The sequence below is a fragment of the Nomascus leucogenys genome, chromosome 7b (genome assembly GCF_006542625.1).
Source record: "Nomascus leucogenys isolate Asia chromosome 7b, Asia_NLE_v1, whole genome shotgun sequence".
In the NCBI taxonomy this organism is placed as follows: Eukaryota; Metazoa; Chordata; class Mammalia; order Primates; family Hylobatidae; genus Nomascus; species Nomascus leucogenys.
Window position 1 is genome coordinate 103,469,589 of NC_044387.1, and position 26,888 is coordinate 103,496,476.

Below are 26,888 nucleotides of genomic sequence, written 5' to 3' on the forward strand. Positions count from 1 at the left end.
TTGCCCCATTTTTTAAAAAGGGAAAGTGGGGGAGTTTTGCCTTAAAATAGCCATAGATTTCCTTACATTGATGAGAAAAATACTCACTCCTCACATTCACACACAAAGAGGAAAGGTGAGTGAAACCAGGGGTCTTTTGTGTGACTTCTTTCTTTTTATAAGCTTGCCTTCTTTTCTCTAAAAATAAAAAGCTTTTTTTTTTTTTAATAAAAAACTACATTAATGCTTTTGCCCTGTTTTTTTTTTCCTTTCAATATTTTTTAATCGCAAAGTGGCTTCTAGATGTCTGTGCAAATAAACTTATCAACAGGTATTTGATTCCTTTTATTTTTGCAAAAGGAGGATAATGTTTAATAAGAATAGATTTGCTACTTAAAGACTATTTGGAGAGCAAGGATGAAAAGGTTAATGAAGAAACATAGACATGGTATACAGTTAGGTGCCACATGATGACTTTTTGGTCAAGGACAGACTGCATATATGATAGTGGTCCCATAAGATTATAATACTGTATTTTTACTGTGCTTTTTCTGGTTTAGCTATGTTTAGATACACAGGTACTACCATTGTGTTATAATTGCCTACAGCATTCAGAACAGCAACTGCTGTGCAGGTTTGTAGCCTGGGAGCAATAGGCTATACCATATAGCGTGGGTGTGCAGTAGGCTGTACCATCTAGGTTTGTGTAAGTACACTCTGTGATGTTTGCACACATAGCCTGGGAGCAATTGGCTATACCATATAGCTTGGGTGTGCAGTAGGCTGTACCGTCTAGGTTTGTGTAAGTACACTCTGTGATGTTTGCACAGTGATGAAATCACCTAACCATGCATTTCTCAAAACTCGACCCGGTCGTTAACTGACACATGGCCGTGATAGGGAGTTCCTCTGTCCCTGGCCATTGATTCCATTCTTTAGCAGGTTTCTTCCCTCTGCAGAACTGAGGGAGCCAGTGGGGATTGTGATTTGGTTTTCCATTTTGTAACAGATTTTATGGTGTGTGCTTTTCGTCTTTCAGCCTCTCTGCCAGCACCCTGTCCATGTCATCTGGGAGCAGCCTGGGTTCCCTGGCATCGAGTCGGGGCTCTCTGAACACCTCCAGCAGAGGGTCACTCAACTCCCTCAGTTCCACTGAACTCTATTACAGCAGTCAAAGTGATCAGATAGATGTGGATTATCAGTATAAACTGGACTTCCTTCTGCAAGAGAAAAGCGGTTACATTCCTTCCGGACCCATCACCACCATCCATGAAAACGAGGTGGTCAAGTCCCCTAGCCAGCCTGGCCAGAGTGGACTCTGTGGGGTGGCAGCTGCAGCAACAGGCCACACTCCTCCACTGGCTGAGGCCCCAAAGTCTGTGGCCTCCCTGTCCTCGAGGTCCTCCCTTTCCTCCTTGTCTCCTCCAGGCTCTCCCTTGGTTTTGGAAGGCACGTTTCCCATGTCTTCTCATGATGCCTCTCTCCATCAGTTCACTGCTGACTTTGAAGACTGTGAATTGAGTAGCCATTTTGCAGATATCAGCCTCATCGAAAATCAGATTTTGCTGGATTCTGATTCAGGAGGAGCCTCCCAGTCTCTTTCAGAGGATAAAGACCTTAATGAATGTGCTAGGGAGCCATTATATGAAGGAACTGCAGGTAAATGCAGCCCTTTGCTTTCATGTATTCCCTGTTAGTGATTTTAAGGAGAATGATTGGAGCATTGTTTTTCCATGTAAACAAAGGGTATGATTCCCCTTTTCTTTCTTTTGAGTAATCGTTTTGGCTTCATTTAAGAAGGAGTTTTTATTTATATACCTAGATATTTTTCATTATCAAATAAAAATCACCTTCCCTATTTAGTAGACTTAATCATTTAGTACCTGTTCAGTTGTCCAGAGACACTCTGTGTGTGGTAGCTGCCTGGGAACATATTTTGTGAACATATTTCCAAATAGATTCCAGTTCTGCAATAGCAAGGCAAAGAAGAGGATTTTCTTTTAAAAGTTGGCCTAAAACAGATTAAAACCAAGGCAATTAACATAGTAGCTAATTAGTACCAAGGTTCGATGTTTAGATTGTTCAGGGAATTCTATATAAATACAGTTTTTGTTTCAAGCCAGACTCTCCTTTTCTGGCGAAAAGTTAATTTGGAACAGCAGGTTGCAATGTATGGTATTACCCTGCCACCTTCTGGCCAGGTTAACAGTTGCAGCCCTGGGAAAAGATTACCAGAGATGGAGTTCTTAGGCCTGCATTTGTATTCAAAAAGACAGAAACAGGAAAAATACCATTTTTTGTTTGTTTGTTTGTTTTCCTTTGCAAGGCAGGAACTTTGAATATGTTAGATATGATCGTAAAGAGCACAAGATGGTACCCTTGTTGGCAGATATCACTGTTGGTCTGAGGAGGATGATCTGTTCCAGAGCTAGCTTGAGACAAAATGTGAAATAAAAGCCCCAGTGCTCATCTACAGCTGTCCTGTTCATAGCTACATGTTTTACTGACCACACAAAACAAGACAGGGCTCTTTAGAAGTGCTCTCTTCCTGTTCCTAGAAGCATTTTTATTTGTATGTATGGTCCTAAGATTTCTAAGTAATTGATTGGCCAATTCAGATGTTTAAAGACATTGACAAATCCACCTTGTTTCTGCGGTTTCAAATACTGAAGAGCCAAGTGCTGTGCCCTGCCAGTGGCCTGGGGCTGAGGGAGGGCCCATGAGACATTTGTGTGGTTTGTGCGCCCCCTCCTGGGGAGATGTCAAAGCTACAAGCAGCAGGTTATGGAAATAACCACAAAGAAAATAACCAAGGGAATGGTGTGTGTACATAACGGCCCCAACAAAACAGAAAGCCACGTGAGGCCTTCACCACTGCTTCTGGGAAGGAGTACGTTGTGTGTGTGTGTGTGTGTGTGTGTGTGTGTGTGTGTGTGTGTGTGTGTGTGTGTATGTGTTAGGGGGTGCATACCACTCCTGGAACCAGCCAAGCCTCCACTCACATTTTAGTCATCAACATGTTTGGGTAAGCACACTACCCAATCTCTCAGGATTATGGTTCCTTCTCTGCAAATTGGGGTTGCTACAGTAATCCTTGTGTCAGGCTGAAGGATTAATGCAGTGATAACATGTGAAGTACCTAACCGTGTCTGGCACTCAGCACGCAGTTCATGATAATTATTAGTACTCTGTGACAGTGATGATGATAAGTAATAAACTCTGGTTAAACACAGTTCTTACCATAAACCGTGGAAAGCTATGAGAAGAAGAAAGAGAAGAAAGTGGAATGTTCTCTGTGCCAGCATTCCTTCCTGTGCTTTGAACCTACATCTCTTGACCTTTCAAGCTGGTTTTGCTCTTCCTGTATTTGGAGTGGTATCTAGTGACCACTTCTAACTAACGTTCAGTCAGTTTGGAGGGGCAGTAAGTGAGGCTGGATGCTGGAGAAGAAGGGAGAGAGTGATGAGGGAAAAAGTTGCCTAAAGTCCATCACCCACCCAGTAACCCTGAGGTCTGGGAGTCCTGTCTTCCAAGTGTGTCTGGTTGGCCCATGCCTTGCTCCTGACAGGTGGGTCTTGCTGTGTCTGAAAAGTTTGTGGCTGGAGGCAGGTATCTCTGAAGCTTTTGTGAAACAGTTTTTAACTTTTTAAATGCATATATTAGAAAACTGCTGTTAAAAAGTTATCCTAAGAGAAAATAGCTTTGATTGCAGATAATATTCCAAGAGCTTTGATTGCAGATAATATTCAGTTGCATGTCTGAAAACAAGTGAAAGCGTATATTTAACCATAAAGGCTAATTGTCACAAATTAGCTGGGCATGGTGGTGGACATCTGTAGTCCCAGGAGGCTGAGGCAGGAGGATGTCAAGGCTGCGACGAGCTGAGATTGCACCACTGCACTCCAGCCTAGGCGACAAGAGTGAGACCTTGTCTCAAAAAAAGGAAAGATGAATTCTCTTCAGGTCACCAGCACTTTTTTTCAGGGGACATCTGCCCTGCATGTGGGGTGGTGGCTCCCTGTCAGGGACGTTTGTCATCTCCCTCAGTGCTCCAGAGGCTTAGGCAGGTAAAGTCAAGTCCCTTTTATGTAAACTTTGCTGTCCAGTGCCAGTCCCTGCTGGATGACACCAACCATGTTGGAATAACTACGAAGGCCTTCCGCAGTCAGTCACTGTCATTGTCGAAGTCAATTTCAGGCTGCTGTGGTTATTCCTGGGGGTAATAATAAATCATGCCATCACCTTCACCCCTCACAAAGGGGGGTGGGCGGAGAGAAGGCACTTCATCATCAAGGAAAAAGCATTCCCACTGCCAAAAATAAAGGGGAAAATGCAGCAATCAATCCTGTAATCTGAAGCCTTAAAACTTAAACATCTTAACAAGATGTAAAGTCACGGCTCAGAAGGGGGCCGAAATGCATACCAATACAGATCCCTGCGCTCACTCTCACTCACTGGAGGATGAAAGAGCACCACAGGCTTGCAGCTCATTACAGTACAGAGCACAGCCTTAAATGAATGCTTCTTGCTCACTGCAGGATGCTGGTGTATGAATATGAGTTCGAGATAAAAGTTAAGTGGTCATTGGTGCTAAAGATTCAGTAGCACAAAAAGTTTTTTAATGGTATTGGCTGGTGAGGAGTTCCTGTGAGTCAAAGACAGTTTCTCTTAATTTCTGTTAGGATAGGATAGTAGCACAGGAGATGTAGAATATGGCATGTGGAGAGAAGGGCAGAGCAAAAGAGGTGGAAACTTACTCATTGAGTAGCTAGAAGCTCTCTCTGTGATAGAAATGTCACTTGAGGGAGATAGATCATTTCCTATTCCTGAATATATGAACACTGCAGTGAATGCTTGAAAGAAAGAGACTAAGGATCAATGAGAATTTGTGTAATTCATCCCTTCCCTTAAAATATTTCAGGACAAAGAAAAACCATATTCCCTTCCAAGTAATGACTGAAATAACTGGCGTCCCAGGAATCTTATAAGTCATAGTACCTTGAATTTTTTACATCTGTAGGTTCGAATATTAACATTCTTGACTCCCAGAAGGAAATCTTATTTTGGATTGCTCATGACCAAACTGTGTATGTATTTAATACTTAACTTTTCCAAATAAGACATTATGATTAGTGCTCTCACCCTCCCCTCCACAGATGTGGAAAAATCATTACCAAAAAGAAGAGTGATCCACTTGCTTGGGGAGAAAACCACTTGTGTGTCGGCTGCCGTATCTGATGAGTCTGTGGCTGGAGACAGTGGGGTCTATGAAGCTTTCGTGAAACAGTAAGGATTCGGCAGGGGTCCTTTTAGCTCCAGCGAATCTCCTTTGCCGTGGATGTGGGTTATATGCCGTAAATGGACTGCTACCATTAGTCCGCTCTTGCTTAGTAAGGACTTTAGCCGTTAAAGAAGTGGTGTGCCTGAAAATTTCCGTATATCAAAAATGACTTAGCCATGGGAATTATCGATAAACAGATTGGCATACCCAGAGGCAACTGACCCTCTTTAAAACTTAAAAACCTTGATTTTGGTGGGAATATTGGAAGAATTCACCAGACCCTGTTTGGCACATGAAGCTTCTCGTGTATTTCTGAAAGCCTGAAATGTCTCTAGGGTGTGGTATATTTCTAGTAATAAGGAAAGTAGTCATCAGAGAGGCTTTGCCCTAAAGCCCAGAGGCGGACTCTTCTTGAAAAGAGCCTCTAAAATAGTAAGATTTCACTGGGATCAATTCCACTGGGAGGGCATAGGAGTGCTGTTAATTCGGATTTTCATTCAGAATCGCTAAGTGGCGAACTGTAACCATAACAATCAATAACTCCATTAATTAACTGTTCATCTACTCCCTGTCCATACAGACCTAGTGAAATTGAAGATGTCACATACAGTGAAGAGGATGTAGCCATTGTAGAGACCGCCCAGGTTCAGATAGGACTCAGGTAAGGAACGTGCATGGGAAAGGAGCAGCTCTGACATCTGTGCAGGGCAAGTGGCCTGTGGTGATTCCTGACTTCATTTAGCCTCTCTTTTCACAGATACAATGCAAAAAGTTCAAGTTTCATGGTGATTATAGCACAGCTCCGAAACCTTCATGCCTTCTTGATACCTCATACTTCAAAAGTGTAAGTAAAATCAGCGAAGATCAAATTGAGGAACTGAAACATTTCCATGTAAGAGAATTTTACACTGTAATCATGTAGTTCATCAAAATGAAGATACGAAAAAGACATAGCAGGGCTGATCATGTCTAAATGAATGGCAGATAAAGATGAAAAGGAAAATGTGAGGAAGACATACTGAGTTTTAATTCTTATTCAACTGATTCTTTTTAAGAGTAGAAGCCAAGGCTTTTAATCTCTTTTTTGTAACCAGAAATACTGTTTTATGCTGTGTTGGAATTTGATTGAAATATGAGTAAAATTTTTGTTTTTGTGTAATTGTTATTACTGTTGTTTAAGGAATTTTCTAACCTTTTACATTAAAATGTAGTGATTAAATTTTATGTATCTGTACAACGTTGCCAGTCAAACATTTTATCATGCTACATGTAAGAGTATGTTTTTATCATCAAGCATTTACTTCCCTGTGACCAGTGAGTTCTTAAAGTTATTTCACTTCATCAACCAAAGAATCCCAACAAAGTGATGACATAATGCTACACAGTCCATTGCTTAGAGACTGTTTGCTTCCTGACAGATAAGCCTAAAGAGCTCATGACAAATAAGACACCATTCACATTTTCTGACATCAGAGTTTCAGTGACTCTGAAGGGCTCATGGCTGGAAAGTACCGGGAAGAATCCAGATTTCGACTTAGCACTGTGACATAGAATCCAGAATATACACGTCCACTCTGCTTGAAACTTCCTGTAAGAAGTGGATCTTAATAATATTTTGAATATGCAATGTGAGGCTTTGGAAATTTAAAAAGAGCTGTTGAGGGGCGATCCCCAAGGCCCTATACCCAGCCAGGTGAATGTTTTCCTTAATGATAGAGTATATTCCTTAGTGACAGGACTTTTAATAGAATAAATTTAAGAGTTCTGCATGTTTTTCCTACAGAGTTACTTGTAAGTTCACCTCCTAACATTCCAAGAATCAATAATCATCAGAAAGAAGAAACTGGATCTAAGAGAAAAAGAACTAGATAGAGATTAGGTAGTTGACAATAGAAGAATAGAGATAGTGGCTTTCTTTTTTTTTTTTTTAAGATGGGGTCTCACTGGGTTGCCCAGGCTGGTCTTGAACTCCTTGGGTTCTCCCATCTTGGCCTCCCAAAGTGCTGGGATTACAGGCGTGAGCCACCGAGCCCAGCCGAGATAGTAGATTTTAATGTGTTGACAAGCATCAAAGCTAGAGGTAGGATAGGATTCCAGGAGGAGGGTGAGCTTAGAGAACTTCCTGAATCAAGGTGTGGACTGTCCACATCATTAGTGAGACCAGTGAGGAGAGCAGGCATCACGTAGAAGTGCCTAGATCAACACAGAGAGTCTGCTTCCCAAGCCTGAGATGAAAAACACCAGTCAGCGGTGTCCAGGAAGACTGGCTTGATATAATCTGTGACTTCTCCCTACCAGTAGATAAGCTGTGATGTTGGAGCATGCCATTGGTGGCCTTTTAATAAAGCAGATCACGGAGAAGACAAGTCTACCAGAGATTGAAACAATAAACAGTGAGAACTAATGCACAACTTCAGGAGAAAACTACAGAACACCCCAAGAACACACACCTTCTTTAAACTCACTGTAAGGGTGCACCTGCAATATGCTCTACTTCAACTAAACCAATCACGGTCATTCTCACTTACCTCATAGGATGTCACCAAGTCCCTTCTGGAGGCATGGTGATACCTGCGTGGTGTAGGGCCAGTGACATACTCAGCCCAACCAATGAGCAGCCATTTGCTCTTCGGCTCCCCAGCCGGTGTGCAGGCACTTGTTGAGTTGGTACGAACCTTCCTGACATATATAGCAATCTTTCCTTAACCCATATGTAAAAGCCTTGCCCTAAATAATGACACTGCTAAACATGACAGCTAGTACGAAATATTCTTAAAATTGTTCTTTTTTTTCCCAACTTCAAAAGTTATTTTTTGATTATTAATTGTGACAAGCAGAAAAGATTTTCTTCTGCTGAATCTTCGGCCTCCTAGGGACAGTGAGCTGTGTCTTAGTAAGGCCCTTTAATCAACAGCAGTGGGCCTCAGGCCCGCTAGGTTTTCAATGCCGAATCTCCATAATTAATATTGATATGAAATACAAAATAATATGACATTCCTCAGTTCTGCATTTGAATTATAGTTTTTCTAACACAGAAAGCCATGTTTTAGAATCTAGATTAGACAAGCCTGGAAATGGGGGTGGAGGGGATAGACTTAGCAGTATTCTCTTTCTGGGATTTAAAGGAGGTTACCTCATGCTGTTTCTAAGATTTGTGGGTCCTCATATAATGTGTGCTCAGAAAAGTCACTTTAAAGTAGTATTAGAAGTTACTGTTTTTCTATAACTCTTCCTCTGAATTTTACAAAGCACGAGACTCTTAAAACAGTTTGTCGTATCTCAGACTTTGGAGATGCTAGACAGTGATATTTTTGAACTGTTATTTCATCTGTTTTAAATTTTCTTAACAATATGCTACTCAGCCTTTCTTTTTCTCTAGTAGGATAATGTATTCCATTCCTGGGAGGTGATCATCAGCATCTCTTGTTTAATACTCAGGATGAGGATTCTGTGAGATAAAGTCACCAGTGTCTACTTAGTGTGTTCCCACCTTCCCAGGCTCAGAAATAACTTATTTTGGAATTGGCTGTCCATGGGGCAGGTGGGACGTTAAATTCGTCTGCCCTACGGATTTTCTTCCTCTTCACTTTCCTATCATGTGCCTTTGCTGCAGTCTCGTGGTGAGTGGAGGCTGGGCCGTTGCATGCTCAGGGGCGTAGTCAGCTCGGGTGGGTTAAGAACAGAGCATCTATGCAGCTGAGCACGGACCCGTGATGGCAGCAACACTTTAGATTGATCTTGAACTCCATGATCCCTCATTTTCTCTCTTTGCAGATAATTTCAAATGATAGCTGTGAATCTGGTATAATTAAAGTACCTATGAAATCCATTTTATTCTTGTTCTTTGCAGATATTTTAGGGTTGCAGTTCTTCCTTCCTCAACTGATGTCAGCTGTCTGTTTCGCACAAAAGTTCATCCGCCCACAGAATCCATTTTATTCAATGATGTGTTCAGAGTCGCCATTTCCCAAACAACCTTACAACAGAAGACACTGAGGGTAGATCTTTGCTCTGTCAGTAAACACCGAAGGGAAGAATGCCTGGTAGGATTCTTCATCATTCCCATTACCAAATAACACTTACGATCGGATGGTCTGAGAATATATTTTATAGTTGCTATTTTGCCAGCCCTAGAAATCACTACAGACCTGCCCAACATCTTGGGACACATCTAGTGTGTGTTCTTTTTTTTCTGAAGTAATGGTTTCTGTTTATTCTCTTATTCCAGACCTTTAAAATCTGCTTATAAATTGTGATTTTCTATAAAAGCTGCTTTCTACCTTTTAACCACAGAAGAACTTTACCTTTGTGACAACTATCACTCATGGAGTGTGCTTACCACTCCCAGTACCAATGCCAAGCTTTGTGTGAGTGCTGTGTGTATATGAACTCATTTAATCCTCACGACAACCTGATGAAAGATTGGTTATGAAATGGATGATTATCCACTATTTTCAGATAAGGAGCTGCTTAGAGAGGTAATATATTCTACGGTCATACAACTAGTAAGCGATGAAGCCAGATATCAAAAAGACATCCCCACATAATTCACTGTTACAAATTAAAATCAAGCGAGACCACTGAGTACTATATAGTACCCTTATTCACCTCATTCTCCCCCACCACAGTATTGGAGCTTTTGGGAAGACGTGGTGTTACTGTTTAAAGCAATATGATATTTAAGTGCTACAGCAGAAGACTTCACAGCTAACTAATTGTGAGTTTAACATACTGTTGTGCGTAATAACCAGAAAACCATTACGTCCCAGTAAAGTTACATAAGCGTTCAAATGCAGGCATCTAGAGATGTTCCCATGTGTTCAGAAAACAATGTGAGTCTCCAGTTGAGCTTTTCTCTGCAGTCCAATGGGAAGCACAGAAACACACATGTTTCATGAGGAACAAAGTTTAAGAGGGGTAGGTTTCTTCTTAATTTTTCTTCGTTTTCTTTTCTTGAAAAAAATGAGGATATTGTCTGACAATAAAGTTAGAAAGAAGCAAAGATAACAGACTCGTTAGGCTATCAGAAAGGCTTTAGTATCATAGATGTCATATTTAGTATAATAGATGTCAGAGGCGCCAACAAAGTTCATAAATATGTTAATTGATAGCCTTAAAGAAGAGTGTAATTTAATTTAGATTTTGTCTATGTGTGATTTGGTGGAATATGAAAGCCTTTATCCTTTACTTTTTTTGCCATTCTACTAACTTATGTATCTAAAGAAAACTATTGCTATCTGATGTCTTATTCAAGAACCAAAGTGGAGTTTTTATTTTTTTTCCAGTGGATAATAGGTTGTTTGTAATAATCAAGTCACCTTTACAGCATATTATAAGAAGTACTGTGGGGCTGGGCGCGGTGAGTCATGCCTGTAATTCTAGCACTTTGGGAGGCCGAGGCAGGCAGATCACCTGAGGTCAGGAGTTCGAGACCAGCCTGGCCAACATGGTGAAACCCCGTCTCTACTAAAAATACAAAAATTAGCTGGGTGTTGTGGCGCGTGCCTGTAATCCCAGCTACTCGGGAGGCTGAGGTGGGAGAATCACTTGAACCGAGGAGGTGGAGGTTGCAGTGAGCAGAGATCACACCACTGCACTCCAGCCTGGGAGGCAGAGCAAGACTCCATCTCAAAAATAATAATAATAATTTCACATTTACATAAAAGGCATGCTTAGTCATTAGGTCTTCACAAAATGGTATCTCACAAACTAATCCCAGGATTAGCTTTTAGGTTGGGGGTTATTTCTTATTTAGTCACAGCTGAGAATATAACATATCCCCATGTTTTAAAAAATCCAGCAATGCTTTATGTCAGGAGAATTGCATTTCTTTTACCCTAAAACAAGCTCATTCAATAATCTTTATTATATCAGAACAAATACTAATTTAAACATTTTATTTTCTCTTTTATTTTTTTTTCTTTGTTTTCTTTCACTTACATAGGCTGGAACTCAGATCAGCCTGGCAGATTTACCATTTTCCAGTGAGGTTTTCACTCTGTGGTATAACTTGCTTCCTTCCAAGCAAATGCCTTGCAAAAAGAATGACGAAAATGAGGACTCCGTATTTCAACCAAACCAGCCGTTAGTAGATTCTGTAGACTTGGTGAGTCAGAATTTAGATAATATGAAAGTAACGTGAAATACATAGATGATATGAAAGTAACGTGAAATACATAGATGATATGAAAGTAACGTGAAATGCATAGATGATATGAAAGTAACGTGAAATGCATAGATGATATGAAAGTAACGTGAAATGCATAGATGATATGAAAGTAACGTGAAATGCATAGATGATATGAAAGTAACGTGAAATGCATAGATGATATGAAAGTAACGTGAAATGCATAGATGATATGAAAGTAACGTGAAATGCATAGATGATATGAAAGTAACGTGAAATTCATAGATGATATGAAAGTAACGTGAAATGCATAGATGATATGAAAGTAACGTGAAATGCATAGATGATATGAAAGTAACGTGAAATGCATAGATGATATGAAAGTAACGTGAAATGCATAGATGATATGAAAGTAACGTGAAATGCATAGATGATATGAAAGTAACGTGAAATGCATAGATGATATGAAAGTAACGTGAAATGCATAGATGATATGAAAGTAACGTGAAATGCATAGATGATATGAAAGTAACGTGAAATGCATAGATGATATGAAAGTAATATGAAATACGGAATGCTATGAGACCAACATGCTTTTATCACTTTCACTGTCCTTCCTTTTCTCCTTTCACAACTTTGTTTTTCCCAGCTTCCTAAAAAAAGAGAAAGTTAATTTCCAGCTTTGTTTCAAATATGGTTTATAAAAGGAGCACTCTTTTCTGCTCACACTTCCTTATAAAAATAAGCTGACATAGAGGCTTTACTGGTTTTAAGTGATCATGGAAAAAACCTTTTAATTTAAATGTATACATTTCATGCATTGTGTTCACATTGTTTGATTCCACTGTCAGGTTATACATTTGGCACTTTTATATTTTGCAAATTTGAAATTATTAAGCCAAAACAGTATGTTAGCTTTTCACTTGTAACATCAATAGCCCTCAGTATTTTCTATTAAATAGTTTTGTGAAGGCCAGGAGTGGTGGCTCAGGCCTGTAATCCCAGCACTTTGGGAAGCTGAGGCAGGCGAATTGCTTTTGCTCAGGAGTTCAAGACCAGCATGGGCAACATAGCAAGACCCTGTCTCTACAAAAATAACAAAAAAATTAGCTGGGTGCAGTGGTGCATGCCTGAACTCCTTGCTCCTGGGGAGGCTGAGGTGGGTGGATCGACTGACCCTCGGAAGTTGAAGCTGCAGTGAGCCATGAACATGCCACTGCACTCCAGCCTGGATGACAGAAAGAGACCCTGTCTCAAAAAAATGGGGGGTGGGTTGTAGCCAGCAACCATACTTCAATACAGTACTTCAAAAAATTTACAAAGGGGCCTTTTGTGAGGCCGTTCATCATGAATTTGGCATTTGTGGATATTGTTATTGAGTTCAAGTTTATTTTAGATTATGAGGAAGGCATTTCCTAAGCAAAAGTCAGATAATTAAACAACAGTGTTTTATTGATCATCTACTGTGTGTGAGAAACTATAGTAGACACTGTAGTGGGTGGTGAAAGGGAAACAAACATAATGGTACATTTTAGATTACATGCCCAGGCTTGTGGTAGACACTAAGCAATGCATACAAGATGGCGAAATATGATTTTTTATCCTTAAGAATGCTTTTATAATGGTCACACTTTATGTAAGTTATTAAAAATAGCTTTATTACAATATAATTCATACATCATACATTTCACACATTTAAAGTGTGACAGTTTATCCATTCGAAGCACCCAACTCAGTGGTTTTTAGGATATTCACAGAGTTGTGTGTGCAACCAACATTACAGTCTAATACTAGAACATTGTCATCATCGCCAAAGAAGCCGTGTGTGCACGAGCAGAGACTCTCAGTTCTCCCTAACCTCTTTCCCCCAAGGCAACCACTAATCTCTACTACAAGGCAACCACTCATCCCTGTCTCTAAATTTGCTTCTTCTGGGCATTGCATGTAAGTGGAATAATACAATATTTGTTCTTTTGTGGCATCTTTCACTTAGCATAATATTTTCAAGGTACCTTCATGGTGTTGCAGTATTAGTATTTTATTCCTTTTTATTCATACATAATATTCTATCGTGGATGTACCACATTTTATCTATCCATCAGCTGATGGGCATTTGGGTTGTTTCCACTTTTTGGCTATTATGAAAAATGCAGCTATGAACATTTGTATACAAGTGTTTTTGTGGACATATGTTTTCATTTCTCCTGGGTATTTACCTATGAGTAGAATTGTTGGGTTGTATAGTAACTTTGTGTTTAATATTTTGAGGAACGGCCAAACTGTTCCTAGGTGTTTGCACCATTTTGCATTCCCACTGGCATTGTATGAGGGTTCCAGTTTCTCCCTTGCCATGTGTTATCTGTCTTTCTGATTCTGGCCATTCTTGTGGGTGTGAAGTGGTGTTTCACTGTGGCTTTGATTGACATTTCCCTAATGACTAATGATGGTGAGCATCATAGGCTTATTGGCCATTAGTATATCTTTTTTTTGAGAAATGTCTTTTCAGATTCTTTGTCTATTTTTAAAAGTTATTGTTTATTTATTTATTTTTAATTTATTATCATTATTTTCTTTTGAGATGGAGTTTTGTTCTTATTGCCCAGGCTGGAGTACAATGGCACAATCTTGGCTAACCACAACCTCCCCCTCCAGGGTTCAAGTGATTCTCCTGCCTCAGCCTCCTGAGGAGATGGGATTACAGGCATGCACCACCATGACCAGCTAATTTTGTATTTTTAGTAGAGACAGGGTTTCTCCATGTTGGTCAGGCTGGTCTCAAACTCCCGACCTCAGGTGATCTGCCCACCTCGCCTCCCAAAGTGCTGGGATTACAGGCGTGAGCCACCGTGCCCAGCCTGTTTATCTTTTTGTTATTGATTTATAAGAGTTCTTACCTATTCTTGATACAAACCCCTTATCAGATAAATGATTTGCAGATATTTTCTCTCATTCTGTGGATTGTCTTCTCACTTTCTTGATGGTTTTATTTACAGCACAAAAGTTTTTAATTTTCCTAAAAGTCCAGTTTATCCATTTTTCAAAAATTCTTCTGCTTTTGGTATCATAGCTAAGACTGCTTTGCCTAAACTAATATCACAAATATTTACTCCTGCATCTTTTTCTAACAGTTTTAAAGTCTTATATTTAGGTCTCTGATTCATTTGAGTTTTTAATGTGGATCCAGTTTCGTCTTTTTGTATGTGGATATGCAGTTGTCCAAGCACCATTTATTGCAAAAACTGTTCTTTCACCTTGAATTATCTTGGTACCCTTGTTGAAAATCAAGTGTGAGGGTTTATATTTCTGGACTGTCAATCCTGGTCATTAATCCATATGTCTGTACTTAAGCTAGGACCACACTGCCTTGATTACTATAGCTTTGTAGTCATTTTGAGATCAGGAAGTGTGGGTCTCCCAACTTTGTTTTTCTTTTTAAAGATTATTTTGGCTATTCAGAGTCCCTTGCATTTCCATAAGAGTTTTAGTATCAGTTTACTAATTTCTGCAAAAAAAGATAGCTAAGATTTTCATAGGGGTAGAATTGGACCTGTAGGTCAGTTTGGAAGATACTGTCATCATAACAGTTCTAAGTCTTCTGATCCATGAACATAGGACGTATTTCCATTTATTTAGGTCTTTAATTTCTTTCAATAATATTTCATAGTTTTCAAGGTTTGCATTTCTTTCATTTTTCTTTTTTATTTTTATGTCAGATGGGTAATGTGCTGATGTCCTAATGAGATTTGAAGGAGGCATATGTCACACTTAGGAACTACAAAAGGATCAGTATGCGACTTCTTTTGTTAAATTTATTTCTAAGTATTTTATTGTTTCTGGTGCTATTGTGAATGGAACTGGGCTTTTAAAAGTTTTGTTCATCATGGCCCCATACAACGGCATAAAAAAGATCTATACGGTGACCAAGTGAGATTTATCCTAGGAATGCAAGGTTGGTTTAACACTTGAAAATCAATAAATTATATCAGATATTTAATCATTTAAATGTTTTAATCATTTAAAACAAAGTTTGAGGACCCACTGAAACAGTGTGATGTTTCAGTACATGTATTCATTATATAATGATCAAATCAGAGTAAATTAACAAATCCATCACCTGAAACATTTATCATTTCTTGTGATGAGACTATTCAAAATCCTTTCTTGTAGCTGTTTTGAAGTATATAATACAATGTTGTTAATTACAGTCACCTTACTGGGCATTAGAACAGCAGAACTTATTCTGCCTCTCTAACTGTAACTTGATGTTCCCGTTGAATAACCTTTCCCTTTACCTCCTCACCCTCCCTACTTCCCCAGCCACTGTGGAACTGTTTTCTCAGTTGCATTTTTAAGTGTTTGTTGCACAGTTGATTTTGTTTATCTTGTATCCTGCAACCTTACTGAACTCATTTATTAATTCTAATAGTTTTTTTAGTGGATTCCATTAGATTTTCTATAAGATCATATTGTTTGCAAATAGAGGTGATTTTACTTCTTCCTTTCCAGTCATATGCCTTTTATTTCTTTTTCTTGCCTATTTGCCCTGGCTAGAACTTTCCAAACAATATTGAAAGAAGTAGTAAGAACAGACATCCTTGTCTTGGTCCTGATCTTAGTGGAAAAGCTTTCAGCCTTTCACCATTAAGTATGAATTTGGCTGTGGCTTTTTCATAGATGTCCTTTATCAGAATAAGGAAAAGCTCTTCTTTTCCAAGTTTGTTGACTGCTTTTCATCATTAAAGGCTGTTGGATTTGTAAAATGCCTTTGTTGCATCTGTTGAGATGGTCATGTGGTTTTTGTTCTTTATTCAATTGATATAATTTATTAATTGATTTTCAAGTATTAAACCAACCCTGCATTCCTAGGATAAATCTCACGTGGTCATAGTGTAGATCCTTTGTATGTTGTTGGACTCAGTTTGCTAGTATTCCATTCAGGATTTTTGTGTCTGTATTCATAGTTTTCTTGTGATAGCTTTGGTTTTTATCAGGCTAATTCTGGCCTCATAGTATGAGTTAGAAAGCATTCTACCTTTTGGAAGAGTTTGAGAATAATTTGTATTAATTCTTCTGTAAACGTTTCATAGAATTCACAAGTGAAGGCATCCAGTCCTGTACTTTTTTGTATGTGGAGTTTTTTGTTTACAGATTCTATCTCTGTACTTCAGTCTATTTGACTTAGAAGTATTGCTTTTTGAGTCTGTTATTAGGTAAAGTAAATTTAGCATTTAACTTTAGCATTGCATTGCATCTTTCTGTTCAACTGAACCTTTTATCATTATGAAATGTTCCTTTTTATCTCTAGCAATACCTTTTGTTTTAAAATCTACTTTGTCTGGCGTTAGTAAAGCTACATATCAGCCTTTTTGGGTTAGTGTTTGCATGGTTTATCTTTTTTCATCCTTTTACTTTCAACCTTTCTGAGATACTATATTTAAAGTATTCTACCTATAAGCAGTATGTAGTTGGTTTTGATTCATTATTCAGTCTTAAAATCTTCATCTTTTAATTGAAATATTTAGCTCATTTACTTTTAATGCTATCATTGATATATTTGGGTTTGATCCTATTATCTTCCTATTTGTTTTCTTTTAATTCCATCTTTATTCTTTTTCTTTCCCTGTTTTGAATTATTTTTAAAATTTCATTTTCCCCTCTACTAGATCTGCAGTCTTTTATTTTTTGTAGTTTCCCTGGAGATTATAGCATGAGTTCTTAACTTATTAAAAACTACCATAAATTCCTTTACTTTTTCCCAGACAATGCAAAGATTTTCAAAGACTTTAACTCCATTTTATTCCCTTTCCTCCTTCTCTGCTATTATTGTCATATATTTTGAATCTCACAAGATATTGTTATTGTTTCATTGACTTATTAGTATTCATTCAGATTTCCTCACATTTTTACCCTTTTGTTATATTTTATTTCCTTCTGCATTATTGTGCTTCCATTTGAGACATTTTGCTTCTGCTCAAAGAATTCCGTTTAATATTTCTTTTAGTATAGACCTGTTAGTATCTATTTCAACTTCATTTGTGAAGGATGATTTTTTTGCTGCATATTCAGAATTCTAGCTCTGCCGTTATTTCTTTGAACATGTTAAAAATATCGTTTTATTGTCATCTAGCTTCCATTGATTCTGTTGAGCTTTTGGAGGACAACTTAATTGTTGGTTCATACAGCATCATTTCTTTTACTGCTTGTAAGATTCTTCTTTTTCTTTGATTTTTCAGCAGTTTCACTCTAATATGCTAATGTGATTTTCTTTTTGTTTATACCACTGAAATTCTTTATCGTTTCATTCAGTTTTTTGAGCATATTATTCATAAAATCTTAAATTTTTCTCTCAATGCCTGTAGTGTATGGATCATCTGTGGGTCTGCCTTATTTAGCTATTGTTTCTCTTGACTTTCACTCTTTAGGTCCTAATGAAATACTGGATATTACGTATGAGGATAACTGACTGATTATCTTCCTCCAGAGAGGATTTTATATTCTTCTGAAAGGCAAATGACAATATGGGTAGCTTACCTGAATCATGTGGGGACCTGAATTCCAGTTTTGCTCTCCATAAGACCGTATGGGACAATGGAAATATCTGCTTACTATTTTAGCATGATAGCAGCTGTTTTTTTGCTTTGTTTCTCACCTTCTTACTCTGCATATAGGCAGCTTAGGAATGGCAAATGCCATGACAGGAATATCATGCAGAATATTGAGCTCACTTTACAGTTCATTTTCTCTAACCTCTTGTAAGTTGACTGCCTTGGTAGTCCTGAACTCAATTTTAGTCTTCCCATCCTACTGACACTGCCACTGTTCTAGGCAGCCACAATCTGTTTAGCCCATGTACCTCACCACTAGAATTGACAAATACACTAAGGGAAAAGAGTGGCAATGGCTCACATTATTATATTTCTGTTCTGCCTGGGATCTTGGCCCTCTAGTCCTGATTGCCTTTGTTGCTCTTCATTGCTTTAAAACATCTGAGAGGTTTTGCTTGTTTTGGATTCTATTTTATTCAGCTTTCATATTTGTTTTCAGCAGGAGAGTTGAGTCCTCTTTACAGATAGAAGTGTAAATTCCCATCTGATGAGTTTTTAAATCATTTCTTCAAGTATATGATATTAATTGCCATATGCTTTACATTCTCCAGGATGCAGTGTCAGCCTTACTTGCAAGAACATCAGCTGAGTTGTTAGCTGTGGAACAAGAATTAGCACAAGAAGAAGAAGAAGAATCAGGACAAGAAGAGCAAAGGGGTCCAGATGGAGACTGGTTAAACAGTTATTTCCTTTTGCTATTGGGAACTCAAAGATGATGTGTTTACACGCTTACGATGAAACCTTTGTAGGCTCATGCTTTATTCCAGAATTATGTAATGCACTGCACCTTCAGGAAGCTATGCTAGGAAAAGTCTTTCCTTGGTCATTAGAGAGTTAAGGAAGTAATGGCAAGATTATGGGCAAAGTTAAAACATTAGCCAGATTCTTTGTTCCTGTTTCGAGTAATTTTAAAACACTATTTCTGAGCTTTTTTTTTTTTTAAGTCTAAACTTGATTTTGAAAGATATGGTAGCTTATTGTAGAGTTATAGATAATTTTAAAAGTCACTCTATTTTTCTTTTAACTACCTGGAAGTACCATTTAGGGTCTAATAAGACAAAGCAGGTATTTAAAAAACAACTTCTGAGTACTCATTTCTCTGTTTGTTACCACTCTTACCTTCTTTTCTGTGTCCTTCCCTGTATCCACACCCAATCCTTTAAAAAGGTAGGGGGCAGAGGAGGAAGTTATTACAGTTATTGTCCAGGTTCATTTATATATAAAGAGCTGTCCTTCCTGGATTGTACTGTTTTCTCTTAAAACAAATTTTAGTGAATATTTCACTTTTTAAGTGTATGTGTGAAATCATTTGAGTTAATTTTTAATATATAGTTGTTTATACTGTTATGTTTGGTTGAACTACTGTTAACACATGTGCATATACATATATAGCATGCATTTGTATGTGTGTATATAGGAAACTTTTTAGAAACTTAGAGTGACACGGTATATCATAAATAACGCAGTCAGGGACATTTGGAAGGAAGAGCTTCTACTGTGATGTAAAAAGATATAGATATACTTTGTCCTTATAAAAAGTCCTCCATAGTGAATAAAAATCACAGCACTGCAAAACAAATAAATATGAGAATGATTATAAGGTTCATTATAGTAACTTTAAATAGTAATTCTCATATATGTAAAATATAATTTGTTTCACACATATTTCCAAACAGTACACTTAATATGTAAACAAAGGAATTTATAACTCATGGTAGTCATTAATGGTTCCCCTTGTGTTCACTTCATGGCTAGACATTTATTAACTAGTCTGTGCCAGTTTGTCATTATGTCACCAATCAAATTAAAGCTGAACATTTAGTTATCAATGGAAAGAATGTTTGCGTTCGGAGAACATGAAACTCAACAAAATATGAGATGTTCTAAACCATCCCAGTACTCCTGCCTTATATATTCCATGTAAGCTGTATTTATATTCTGGAGCACCACTTATATCACTTACAATGCCACTTCAGCCCATGCCAGGGCTTTTGTTAAAAATGAGCCTTCTGCTAGTTTAGAAGAAAAACTTCCTTAACATAGGATTCTCCCTGCTAGACTGTGAGCACACTCAATAAAATGAGTATTTAAAATCCTTATTTCTTTATTCACTTTTATATGATTAATTTTACAATAAATGAACAACGAATACCAAGTTATTTTATAGTGTGTCAATATTTTTAAATGCCAACATTAAACTCTGTGATTTTCAGAATATGTCTATTTTAATATCTAGAAATTAGGTTAAATTTCATGAGTTTAACTTTTTAGTACCACATTATGGTGATTTTGCTGCCAGGTTACTAGAGGGTGAAGTGAAGATTTTTTTTTTTTTATGAGACATTTAGTTAAAAACCCCAGCCAAAGCAATGGCTTGGCTCATTATGTGTGAGTCTGTTTATTTCCCAGATAACAACTTAGCATGCCCAGGTTGCGTGTTCATGGAGCATGCCTGCCTACCAAAAGTGTGTTTTGTTTTTGTTTTACCATAGGCTAACAATGCTAAGAGAGGCCTCTGACGAAATTGTGGCTGAAAAAGAGACTGAAGTTGAATTGCCAGAGGACAGTAGCTGTACAGAAGATTTAAGTTCATGCACTAGCGTGCCTGAGATGAACGAAGATGGGAACAGGAAAGAAAACAACTGTGCCAAAGACCTCAGAAGTCAGCCACCTACTGGAACACCAACACTGGTGACTATTCTGCTGTGCTGTCTTAAAACTGATACCTTACAGGCACCATGTGGACTAGGGAGATGCTTGTTTGTCTCCTTAGGTGTAAATTCCATGTCAAGATTTTGTGCCAGAGGCTGATTGTGAAAGGCATGTGTGAGAATAGGCTCTAAGAAGCATCATAAATGCTTTAACGTTTTAAAATGGCCCAAAATATTCTCCACTTATATTTGGAGAATATATAAGAAAAAAAATAGTGCTAGCTACTTTAAATCTCTATAAATATTCTGTGAATATTAAAAGTATTTTCTGAATTCCTTGGATAACAACAGGGTGTCTTGTGTCAAGTTTCGTATATGTAGTAAGTTTTATTTCCATTTCAAACATGAAGTAAACATTTAAAGTTCATTTTGGTTAGGCGATGCCCTGATTGGAAAGGTGACAGGTGACTTAGTTTAGGCACAAGTGCCAACCAAGTTATTAAACAGGTAACTTTGCTAGTTAAGTGAGAGATGTATTGAGACTGTCAACCCCATATGGGGAAAATATTTTCAAGCTTTGAGGATGCTCACACACTGGGGATATTGGTAATAGAGTTTAGAAAATTATAATTTTGTATTCCTGAGAAAATAATATTATGCCCTGAGAACTTCCTTTCTCAAAGGAGCAAACTTTCATCAAGAGGCAGGTTTGGAATCAAATTATACCTATAAGATAAAAAATAGACATCTGCCTATGCCTACTGAGTTTGTATTTTGAGAAACTTCCATTTTTACTGAAGTTTTATTTTTGTTACATTTCTAAAGATCCAGTAAAAATACAACTCAGCTTCACAACAGTTATGTTTATACATGCATAATTGCATATTCTGTTTAAACCTACAAGTTTGTGGTATATTTCATTTTCTTATATTTAATTTATCATTTATTTGGATATATTTTCTTATATTTAATTTATCATTTATTTGGAAAACAATGTAATCAGAAAGTTGAATAAAGTTTAATGACGATATATACCCAAATAGGATTCTTTATAGAATCACTTTAAATCTAAACCTTCAATTTTATGTCCAACCTTTTGGAGGCAGCACCTCTATTTATGGTGCTTGTTGGACAGATATCACATGGCCTACTGTGCAGAACTTCCTAAGAGCTTAGTACAAAACCATTCTTGGTAGAAAACTGAAGAGAAATTCTCCCCAGAAGTACTTCAGAAGTGCTATAGTCTGTAATGCAAAGCCTTTCCCTTAGGAGTGGCCATAGTGCTCCATGAGTCTCTGTTGTAACATTAGATATTTTTTCTTTCTTAGAAGAAAAGAGCATAATGTTTACACATCTTTCAGCTCCTGACAAATTGTCAACTTCTCTTATAGATTGACAAAGAGACAAACACTGATGAAGCTGCTAATGATAACATGGCAGTTCGCCCCAAAGAGCGCAGCAGCCTGAGCTCTAGACAGCGTCCGTTCGTGAGGAGCAGCGTGATAGTGCGCTCACAGACCTTTTCTCCAGGAGAACGGAGCCAGTACATCTGCAGGGTAAGGTGGCAGTGCTGGTGGCAAGGCGCTGCAACTGCAGCCTCTTCCCTGCTGGTAGGGAGTGGCCTGCAAAGGACAAGAGACCATGCACTGGGAGTCTTCACATGACAACTTGGAATGCTAGAAATGCTATAAAATAGATGTAGAATATCACACGCTTATGGTCCCTTTTAGTTTGTTTGTTTTTCCGTCAAATTGAATGTCTCCTTGGTTCCAATGTGATTTATTTGGCAAGTAAGCGAAGTTTAAGGATCTGAGTGCTGAGTATTTGTACGTTATTTGGACATCGGTCTGTATTTAGAAACATAAAGTGGTTGTTTGAGATATATGTGGTCTGTATATTTCTATTCTATATCATATGTCCTTCAAACCATGTTAGTCTGTTGAACTGAGAACTGTGAATTGCATTTTAGAGCAAAAATCCTCTTTTAATAATGCTTATAAACACTGAATCACGTCTGTAGTTCTGAAAAGAAAATTATGAGATTTGTATCAATTTGCCAAATTCTACTTCTAGAAGTATTTCTGCTTTATCTAGTAAGATAGACATAATATTATAAACTGGGTTAGAAATACTTTTTAAATTCTAAATTTATTCATTCAGTTCAACACATTTTTATTAAGCGCCTGCTTTTAAGCACTTTCTTAGATACTTGGGATTCATCCAGAAACGAGACCCAGAGCCCTGCCATTGTAGAGTTTACATTCCTGGGAATCGAGCCAGACCACAAGCAGTAAATATGATGAACAAGCTATGAAGTATCTTGGAAGGGGATCAATGCTATGGACAACAGTAGTGCAGAGGGTTGGGGGTGATACGCAGGATTCAGAGCAGGCTGCATTTCAGTAAAGATTTGAAGCAGGTGAGACAGTGAGTGTGGACTATCTGGGCCGAGAGCGTTCTAGATAGCACAGACTGTGTCTCAACTCTGACCTTGAGCTCTGCTTTATGCAGACCTTTCTTTAAAGAAACAAATATCATGTATTAGCTAAAAATACAAAGGATAATTTTATTTCAAAAAACATATAAGTACCTTAAACATATGATTTTTGATAGCCACTACCAAAAGGCAGCTATTTAAATTATTTCCAGGCACGGTGGCTCATGACTGTAATTCCAACACTTTGGGAGCCCGAGGAGAGCAAATCACCTGAGGTCAGAAGTTCGAGACCAGCCTGGCCAACATGGTGAAACCCCATCCCTACTAAAAATACAAAAATTAGCTGGGCATGATGGCGTGTACCTGTAATCCCAGCCGCTGTGGAGACTGAGGCAGGAGAATTGTGTGAACCTGGGTGGCAGAGGTTGCAGTGAGCCAAGATCACGCCACTGCACTCCAGCCTGGGTGACAGAGTGAGACTGTGTCTCAAAAAAAAAGTACATAAATAAGTAATTTAAGAAAATGAAGTTATTTAACAAAACAGAACAGGAAAAACTTGTTTGAGGGGATTTTCTTAAATAAATAAACTCTTAACTATCACTACCTGCTTTACTTGGTAAATGTCTCAATCCCAAACTTCCACTTGCACTCTGTTTGAGATGCAGTGATTTTTTTTTTTTTAATGTTTTGTTGCCAGTTAAATCGGAGTGACAGTGACAGTTCAACCCTGGCTAAAAAATCACTGTTCGTGAGGAACTCCACCGAACGCCGCAGTTTGAGGGTCAAAAGGGTATGTATTCCCTCAGCCACATCCCACTGTCCCTGGACCAGCCCAGAATTGTCGCTTGTGCAGCACAAACTCCAGAACTACAGAATGAATGTCAGTGCTCCATGCACTTGGCTTACTGAATGCAGCCACTGGGATACACAGAGACGCAGATGCCATGGCCGCTATGGAGATGGGGGGGGTGTGACGGCATTTATTCATCATTGGTGTGGAACTGTGATGGTTAAGGCTGGAAATGCAGTTTCAGTATCTCTAGAGAAGGGGCCTGCTGAGCCTGCAGGGGTATCAGATGATGGTAGAACACATTTCTGATGACTCTGCATACCATGTCCAGGTCTTGAGCGATTGTGGGAAGGGGTGTAAGACCTGGTACCTTTTCTGAAGGACACATATTCTGGTGAAGGCGGAACACACAGGTTTTGTAACTTGCATAAACAGATATCTTTAGAAGGTGAAAAGTAACGTAGGTGGGCAGCTCAGGTGGCATTTTCCTGGAGGTCATGGGTCTCTGCATGAGCTTTAAGGATAAGTCTAAGAGAATAAATGAATTAACAGGTTGGACTGTTCAAGTAGTTCCGAAATTCCTGTTTACTTGCTAACAGCTGAAATACTAAAGGAAAATATTTGTTTACTGTGATCATTTTGGCTTAAAATGTGTGGTTCGGTGAGTACAGGGCACCACATGTGCTGAGCTCTGTTGATGGCAAGCCCACACCCTCAGGAGTCTATGGTCTAGAGGAGGACGCAGCACACACAGGACTGTCACAGCTGTGCCGGGTACGATGGGAATGAGCCCATCTGATTGAGAGAGTCAGAAAGGCTCAGTTGGCAGCGAGTGGGGGGGCTTGACCCTTGAATACAATTTCAAAAAGAAAATGGTAGCTTTGGGGCAGGGTGGGGTGTGATGGATACTGGGTGCTGTGGGTAGGTGGCATAAAATGATACGGGAGCAGGGACACATGGCATGAGGAGTGTCAGGTTCTGCCAACAGCTTTGGCGCTGTGGACAGGAGGATGAGGCATGAAGGCTGGGAAGGTAAATCAGAAGCATTGTCGTCACCAGGGCCGCTCTGGTCTCATGCCGCCATGAGCAGAGTAAGAGATGCCTGGCCAGGCAGCAGCGGGCGCCCCTGGTTTAACTACCTGGTTACCTGAAAGGCATAAAAGCTATTTCATTTTTCTAAAGGCAGATGAAATGTGCTGGCATTTATTCAGCATTCATCATTTTCAGGAAATTCTGAGATGTCGATTTTTCAGGTTACCAAACTTTATGCCTTAAAAGCACCTGAATTTTTATCATCTTGAATGAAAAGTCTTCTCAACTCCTTTCTAAGTTGCCTGCCTTCTTAAGCAGCGCATACTCTTGGGATAGTTTCACTTTTCAGATAAATATTAACCAAAAGTGTTTATGAATCGAGTGGAGCTGAGAAACGGTTGGGTTACTGATAAACTTGGTTATTAGGACTACTTGAAACAGACGAAGGTTAATCCTGAAGCATGTGTAGGAGATGGTTTTAAATGGTTTTTAAAAGTAGACAGGTACGGTTTGATAGGAACAAGTGGGGAAATGTTAAGTGTTTCATAACTGGCTTTCTCTGGGAGAGAAGAAAGCACTGACTTGCAGGGTGAGGCTGAGAATTTCTTAAACGTGGGAGGTGGAGGGTTTCAGTGAGCCGAGATCATGCCACTGCACTCTAGCCTGGGCGACAGAGTGGGACTCTGTCTCAAAAAAAAAAAAAATGGTATTCTGCTTTAGGAATTGCAGTATGAGCAAGGTATAGAGGTGTATGAGGACAAAAGTATCTGCAAAGATGAGTAAAAGTTTCGCCTGAATAGAAGAGCAAAGCACCAAGTGTGTGAGTGATGAGGTTAGAGGGGTACCGACCGGCAGTGGTGTGCTGCACCCTCCTCACACTGGCTCACAAGAGCCAATTGTGCTCGTCTCTTGCCAGTTAAATCGGAGTGACAGTGACATCACAGTCATAGCTTGAAAATGGTGATGGTAGGAGTATTTACCACATAGAAACTGGCCAACCCTGCAAGTCAGTGCTTCCTCCTCTCCCAGAGAGAGCCAGTTATTAAACATTTACCAGCAGACTCTTGTATGTGGAGTCCTTAGGCTCTGTGTGCATGACAGCTAGGAAAGATTTCTGGTTCCGAAAAGTAAGTAATACAGTCAAAGATAATGTGTGTCTAGATGATTCTTACTGTGTAATGCATTTGTGGAGAGGAGAGGGTAGAGGTTGAATAAAGGGAACCTAATAATAAGAATGTTACAGAAGACCATGCAATATGAACTGGATGTGGAGGAAGAACAGGAGGACACAATAAGAGTGATTCTGACTTGGGCTAAGGCTCTGAAATCAGCATAGGGACAGACAGGCCCCTTCCCTTCCATCTGGCGTGAGCACTACCATTATTCTAGATCTTCAAACTAGAGTACTTGTCAAATTTGAGTCCCTCCTCACTCATATCAAATAGTAACAGTTCTTATTAGTGATCACTTATTTTGCATTCCATCTGCCAATAATCTAGGCAAGAAATACCTCCTTGTTCCCCTCTGCTGGTAGAGTCTCACCTCTCACCCAGCCTTGTTTAAAATCTCTTCCTCAAATGAATGTGCCCTGACCCTGAGTGATCCATCCCCTTCCCTGACTTCCTGTGCACTTCTGCGCTCACTCACAGCTTCCTCTCACTTAAGGCCTCCTGTCATTCCGCAGCCGAAGTCTTCAAGGGCAGAAATTGTGTCTTCTCTTCCTAGTACTTTGCCTGCACAGCCCCAGCAGACATTTCTTCATATATGTTCAATAATTATTGCTTGATGAATAGGTTAAGATTGCCCCTGGGAAGAGCCATGGGGATTCAGTGGTGAAAGTAAGTAGCACACAATGGGAAATCAAGGAAGGCAACTCAGTTTAAGCCTTCTGATTAGAGGAGATAGTCAAAACTTAGCAACAGTGTCCAGCTGTATTCAGGCCGACTGTCATGGACATGGTAGGAGTTATGTGTCCTGAAATGGAGG

The 26,888-nt window shown here is 38.9% G+C and overlaps 1 protein-coding gene and 1 pseudogene across 1 annotated transcript in view; one reads left to right on the top strand and one right to left on the bottom strand.

The window, feature by feature from the left end:
• WWC2 (WW and C2 domain containing 2) overlaps positions 1-26,888 on the top strand; it is a 225,794-nt gene that overhangs the window by 169,939 nt on the left and 28,967 nt on the right. The window contains exons 11-20 of the mRNA XM_030816353.1: positions 1,019-1,638; positions 5,136-5,265; positions 5,841-5,921; positions 6,018-6,104; positions 9,111-9,303; positions 11,205-11,366; positions 18,544-18,665; positions 20,485-20,683; positions 22,035-22,199; positions 23,778-23,870. Of these exons, the coding sequence (XP_030672213.1) occupies positions 1,019-1,638; positions 5,136-5,265; positions 5,841-5,921; positions 6,018-6,104; positions 9,111-9,303; positions 11,205-11,366; positions 18,544-18,665; positions 20,485-20,683; positions 22,035-22,199; positions 23,778-23,870 (1,852 nt within the window). The remainder of the gene's footprint in view (positions 1-1,018; positions 1,639-5,135; positions 5,266-5,840; positions 5,922-6,017; positions 6,105-9,110; positions 9,304-11,204; positions 11,367-18,543; positions 18,666-20,484; positions 20,684-22,034; positions 22,200-23,777; positions 23,871-26,888) is intronic.
• On the bottom strand, positions 15,095-15,171 carry LOC115836198 (annotated as a pseudogene).